The 6,516-nt window shown below is 43.8% G+C and overlaps 1 protein-coding gene across 3 annotated transcripts; it reads right to left on the bottom strand.

Moving 5' to 3' along the window:
* Positions 1 to 299: 299 nt before the first annotated feature.
* LOC109775659 (F-box/FBD/LRR-repeat protein At1g13570-like) lies at positions 300 to 5,912 on the bottom strand. 3 transcript variants are annotated; one of them, XM_040386036.2, is made up of 4 exons: positions 5,725 to 5,912; positions 1,354 to 2,195; positions 1,098 to 1,256; positions 300 to 1,015 (listed from the first exon to the last, which is right to left on the bottom strand). In XM_040386036.2, the coding sequence occupies exons 2-4, from the start codon at positions 2,167 to 2,169 to the stop codon at positions 737 to 739; spliced, it is 1,254 nt and encodes a 417-aa protein (XP_040241970.1). In that variant the 5' UTR covers positions 2,170 to 2,195; positions 5,725 to 5,912; the 3' UTR covers positions 300 to 736. The 3 variants fall into 3 exon arrangements, with proteins under 3 accessions (XP_040241970.1, XP_040241969.1, XP_040241971.1); XM_040386035.2 differs by having other exon boundaries at positions 1,354 to 2,190; XM_040386037.2 differs by having other exon boundaries at positions 300 to 1,009; positions 1,354 to 2,190.
* Between the last annotated feature and the right edge of the window lie 604 nt (positions 5,913 to 6,516).

The following is a 6,516-nucleotide window of genomic DNA, read 5'->3' as shown; positions in this document are numbered from 1 at the left end:
GGGTGTTTGGATAAGGTATTTACTTTTCATAACACAAGACAGCAACTTACGAATGTTCCCTCTGGAGCCTCGAGTGAAACTCGTTCAGTCCTTCAAGGGTGCTCATATTTGTACTACGTCTACATATCTGAAAGTAAATGGCCATATCTGCTCGTAAATATATAGAAATGTAATCCAGGCTTTCCAAGAGCGAGATTTGATTAATACCTGAAAACCAGTAAATAAGGCGACAGTGATATAGAAATATTTCACTGATATCAACAACAAAAAAAGGAGATGTAAGAAGCACTGAACATTCATTCCAATCTGAAACTAGTCTGATAAATGCTTTGATTTCCAAAAAGTACACTGATTCAGGCTGCATATGTCGACAAATGCAGAAGGTACAGTTACATGCATTTGATTCATATCTTCATTCTTGTTCATACAAGATGAAGGTGTCATTATATATTTCATTACTTCTTATATTTTTTAGAATCAGGAATTTACGATACACAGGACAACGGGATGAGCTGAACTGACACGGCAACAGCGGCTTGTGTCCCCGGCTCAACAAAGAATAACCTTGCTAATAACACATGAAGTACTCCCTCTGCCTGATGATTTGCGTTAATGCACACATATATAACCACCATCTAGTCTTGGCATAAAGAAAGCTGAAATAATCCTGCTTGGCTGCAAATTAAACCGGCAAAGTGATGGGGGATGCTCTCTAGACTGTAGGGATGCATTCTTATCAAAATGTAACAATGACCTTGGCCCTGGGAGACACCCTCGGCAGAGCTAATAGCTTGGCAAGAACCATGCTGCACTCTGTTTTGCCCTTCCATTCTATCTTCAGTTCTTCCAGAGCTGGTGCCCAGCTCAGTAGCTTTGCCACGAAATCGACTTCGCAGTCCAGACCCCTGAAACCTTGCACACTGGCCGTTACGAGATGATCCAATTGCACTTGCACGGTAAACTCTTTAATCCTCGCTTGATCCTGATCCCATGTGTTTGAAGAGTGACTCTGCATCTTTTTTCACAACTCATTAATTAGGTGCCATAAATACAAGAATGAACATGGATTGGATGACTGAGGAAGGGAGAGGACTTACTGGAACAACATCAAGCCTCTTTAAGTTAGGGGCATTCTGAAACAATGAACAAGCGGCCAAGAATTGCCGCTGGTCCAAAAAGCATATTGCAAGATAAATATTCTCCAGGCGAGCAAACAGGGCAGGGAGCTTCGTAAGTATGCAACCTTTTGATAAATACTACAACATGAACAGAAAAAGAATAAGGAAATGTCAATACAGATTAGTCAGGAGAAAAAAGAAGGCCATAGTAATGCTGGAGATAATAATAGCTCACCCTCAGCAAAAAGCCGCTAATTGCAAAGCTTTTGATGTCACTTAGGCTTCCCAATAACTGCTTGACATAGCTTTCCTTGTGAAGCGCAATTGGATCAGAATGAGGTGCTATAGCTTTGTGATGCATTAAGAGAGCCACCTCCAAATTAGGTGCATCCAAATTAATTTCAACGTCCCCAATGACATAAAGAAGTTTCAGTTTAGGAGCTTGAACGGTTAGATGGTTAATGCCCTCAAAATAAGTTAGTCTCAAAGAACGCAGTGCGGGGCAGAACGAGACCAAATTTTGGATGTCCATGTCTGTAGATGAGAAATTGTTCAGTCTGAGGCGAGTTAATCTCTTGAAACCTTGGAATACCCGGGGCAAGCTGATGATGCAGTTTTGCAGGTGCAGATTCTCCAAATCACCGATAGAAAATAGACATGAGGGAATCCTATAACCTGGCCCTGATTTTAACTCGATTATAATTGATCTTGGTGATCTCCTAGAAAGCATGAGCATCCACCTGCCGAACTCGTCATGGTAAGGTTTGCTACCTGAAATATCAAACTTCTCTACAGTTCCCTTGTGGAGTGATAGCACCATATCGACTAATGTGACGAACTTGGTTCTTGCAAAATTTCCATCGCGCAGAAATATTTTTGGCATATTAGTCCATGCGTCCCTCCAAGTACTTGATAAGGTGCTAGTCCTAACCGCCTCTTCGACATTCAGACGGGAGAGGATGTCGCCCTTTATCTCTGGAGGTAGACTGCTCAGTCTGTCTGAACTCACAACAGATGTAGATTCCGCCCTGGCCTTTTTACAGGTACTCATTGCTTCAGAATCCGGATTAAGCTGTCCTAACATTTCCAGAATACAGGGAGCCTATATTAGCATGCAGTCTACCACATATCACTAAAAATACAACACATGCTGAAATTAAATGGTTCACTAAGTAAGTTGCTTGTTCATAGAAAAAAAAGGAACAACCGAGAGATGGCAGTTTAGGGAAGCAAGTCCGGTATGTTTCTATAAACAGAACTGAACTTGACTACTGCATTGGTAAGCTCAAAAGCTTGATTATCATTTGACATGTGTTACAATACCCTAATTTGTGATCTTGAATAGCAACCATTTCCCATGCTGCAAGTTGGAAAGGGGTTTCTTTTGTTGAATATACATGTGCCATCAATCCATCATGCTCCAAGCTGAAAGTGTGGATTTAGCAGTTTTGTCATTTTAGTTTAAACATTAACTATGAAGTCATGATTATGTGTGGTCATACTAAGTACTCCCTCCATTCCATAATATAAGATGTTATTACATCCTTTATCTATATATATTTATTTTCTACTAATAAAGGGAATAGGTATTCTTGGTCCGTCGCGACATTTTACAGTAACACCCTTGACTGTTAGTACAATCTACCGGCAGTAAAAAAACGGTTCGGCAAGAAAAAATGAACGGTTCATGCCTGCCCACGGACTCGAACTCTGGTTGGCAGAAAAGGAGCACAACTTGACCGATTAGCCAACTCAAGCAGCCCATGTTACATGAAAAAAACAATGTTTAATGATTATATTAAGCCGGACTATGTTTCCATTGCTTCATGCGTCCTTCACACGCACGGGGGCTTGCATGGCCTGGACCGGCCCACGCACGCAACCGCTCATGGGCCTTCCATCCGATAAATCAGCCAACATGTTATGATAAATCAACACAAAGTTAGTCCCACCTTGGCCCCTTGCATCGAATACTTTACAATTTATATACGCCTTTAAGTTTTGTGGGTAACAGGAAGCTCTCTCCGGAATTAATTAGGGAAGGGTGGGGAATGATTCCAGAAATAAGGAAGGAACGTTTCTTGCCTATCCACAGAATAAATCTGGTGTTCAATCATCAATTATCCATGTGAAAGAGAAATAAGGAATGGAAACTGGCCTCTCCACAAAATAAATTAGTGGCGAGAGTGAATTCCAGTGCTAATGGAAAGAAAAATATGGAATGGAATGGAACGACTTTTGTACAATCTACCCGCAGTAAAAAAAAAATGGTTCGTCAAAAACATAAAAGAACAGTTTGTGCCTCCGCATGGACTCGAACTCGGGTTGGCAGGAAAAGAGCACGACTTGGCTGATTAACCAACTCAACCAGCCCATGCCACGTGAAAAAAACAATGCTTAATACTCCCTCCGTCCCATAATGTAAGACGTTTGTGTCAAAAAACGTCTTACATTATGGGACGAAGGGAGTAGATCATATTAAGCCGGGCTATATTTCCATTTCTTCCTACGGCCATCACACGCACGGAGGCTTGCATGGCCTGGACCAGCCCACGCACGCAACCGCTCATGGGCCTTCTATCTGATAAATCAGCCAACGTGTTATGAATAATCAACAAAAAATTAGTCCCACCTTGGCCCCTTGCATCGAATCCTTCCAATTTATATATGCCTTTAAGTTTTGTGGGTAACAGAAAGTTGTTTCCGGAATCAATTAGCAAAGGGTGAGGAATGAATTCCAGAAATAACGAAGGAAGGTTTCTTGCCTATCGACAGAATAAATCAGTGGTGAATAAATCCGGTGGTCAATCATCAATCAGCCATGTGAAAGAGAAATAAGGAATGGAACCTGGCCTCTCTACAGAATAAATGGTGAGAGTGAATTCCGGTGCGACTGGAAAGAGAAATATGGAAGGAACGCAAGAGAAATATGGAATGGAACAACTTTTAGTACAATCTACCCGCAGTAAAAGAACGCTTCGTCAAAAAAATAAATGAACGGTTCGTGCTTGCCGCACGGACTCAAACTCAGGTTGGCAGAAAAAGAGCACAACTTGACCGGTTAGCCAACTCAACCAGCCCATGTTATGTGAAAAAACAATGTTTAATAGATCATATTAAGTCAGGCTATGTTTCCATTGCTACCTGCGTCCTTCACACGCACAGGGGCTTGCATGGCCTGGACCGGCCCACGCACGCAACCGCTCATGGGCCTCCCATCCAATAAATTATCCAGCGTGTTATGATAAATCAACCATTGTTACAAATATCGGCTGATTAACTAACGATATGAGCACCCCCCCCCCCCCCCCCCGATACGAGAAAGGCCTATTCGGCCCATTAACTCAGAGGCCCAGTTAACCGTTCTGTCAGACCGAATTATCAGCTGGGTTGATTAACTGGGCGGCATATTTTGGCCTAAATCTGACCCGTTCCTCCCTTTACCGCCCTACTTTTCAGTTTTCATAGCTGCCACAACATTAGGTTTAGGCCACTCCTCCCTCCTGCTTGATCAATTGCTCGCTCGCGCTCCTGGAGGAGGAGCCGCCGCCCCTCCCAAATCAGCATCTGCAGGTGGTGTCCCCTCCACCAGCAGCCCCCTCCGGCCCTGACCCTCCGTCAGCAGTATTTGGATCTATCCCCTACCCGAGCAGCGGCAAGTTCCCCTCAATGAGCAGTGGTCAATCATCAATTAGTAGTGTGAAAGAGAAATAAGGAATGGAACCTGGCCTTTGCACAGAATAAATTTGTGGCGAGAGTGAATTCCGGTGCGACTGGAAAGAGAAATACGGAAGGAACGCAAGAGAAATATGGAATGGAATGGAACGCGGCCTCTCTACCGAATAATAAATCGGGTGGGGCTCTACACCTACGGTACCAGGAGAGGTTTAAACTAAATCGGCCACTTTGGCCAATTAAACGGGGAGCATACAATTCACGACGTACCAGGCTCCCTGCCAAAGTGAATCTCAAAAAGTTGATATGTTTCTCTGCTTACTTCGTTTGCTTCTTTTTCTTTACATGTCATGTCTTAACTATTTTTTCGCGAATACGCAAAGATTGCGTATCATTGCATTGATAGGAGGGGGTGAAAATACAGGGAGGTGCCTACATTGGCCACGCGTACACAAGCCGGCGCAGGCACAAGTGGCCGGAGCAGAGAAACATGTCATGTCTTAACTAACCACCAAATACTTCATCCTTTATGTATTACAGGCTAGAGGCATATGAGTATTTTTTTTCACCTGTTGCAATGCAAGGTAATTTTGCTAGTACTCATGTATTGGATGTAATAACATCTTATATCCCGGGTCAGAGGAAGTACAAGACTACTCATGGAAAAGATTAATTCTAGGATCTAGAGAATAATAAGAAAAGGCAATGTAAATAGCAGGGAACTAAACTGGATTCAGTTAAGCAACTGAATCTGAAAAAAGCATGTGAACAGAATTAAGATTAACCAGAACAATCTCATCAATCCTCACAGGGCAATCTGATAGCCCAAAGAACTTAGCGCTGCAGGCCACATGAAGTCATGATGCTGCTTCTTCAATAACTCGTGAATTCACCGCGAACAAATCTCATCTAGGAAGCCAAAATAACTTACGGCGGAGTGTTCCTTCTTCAATAATCAATGAAGGCCACGCCGCTCGGCTGCTGCGGCCTGTCGCCAAGCCGGAGCGCCGAGGGGCGCGGATCGGAGGCACGACGCCACGCCGGATGCCTACGCCGCCGCGCAGCGCCGCCGCCGGAGGGTTGCGCCAGCTGTGGAAACGGCGAATTGGTCGGCGACTCGCTGAGCACTGGTATTACCGAATTGGGCTTGAGGAATGAGGATAGAACCAGGCGGTGGGGATGGGCTACTCCTTATATTGGGCCTTCCTTTTTCTTTGACGTTGGTCCTTACCTTGGGCTGAATGCTTGAATGGCCTGCCATTTTCGGGGTTTTTTTTTTCATAATGGGTGGATTTTATTAATTTACAAGTCGCATCAAGAAAATACAAATATTGGGCACCAGGTCTCTGCACGACTAAGATGTGCATAGCCAACACCAACGCACACAAACACAAGGAAAGAAAAATACATGATCTCCGAAAGTCATGTTCAAGCAAACTCAAGCATGAAGCTGCAAAACAACACCCCCGACTGTGAAAGAAGTGCTTCAATGAAGAGGCATCCAAGAAGGGAACAACACATGAATACCGCTATCACCAGATCGACAGTGGCGAAGCCAAGGGGGGCGAGCAGGAGCCTGGACCCTGCACACTATTGGAGCGCTCTCAGGCTATTATTGGCCGTTTGATCAACTTATAATCCAGCTTTGCACACTATTTGGAACCCTCTCATGCTATTAGTGTTTCCTACCTTGTACCTGTAGGCATTATTGGCCGTTTGATTA

This window comes from Aegilops tauschii, chromosome 3 (genome assembly GCF_002575655.3).
Source record: "Aegilops tauschii subsp. strangulata cultivar AL8/78 chromosome 3, Aet v6.0, whole genome shotgun sequence".
Classification (NCBI taxonomy): Eukaryota; Viridiplantae; Streptophyta; class Magnoliopsida; order Poales; family Poaceae; genus Aegilops; species Aegilops tauschii.
Note: the sequence above shows the minus strand (reverse complement) of the source record. Positions and strands in the feature narration are given on the sequence as shown.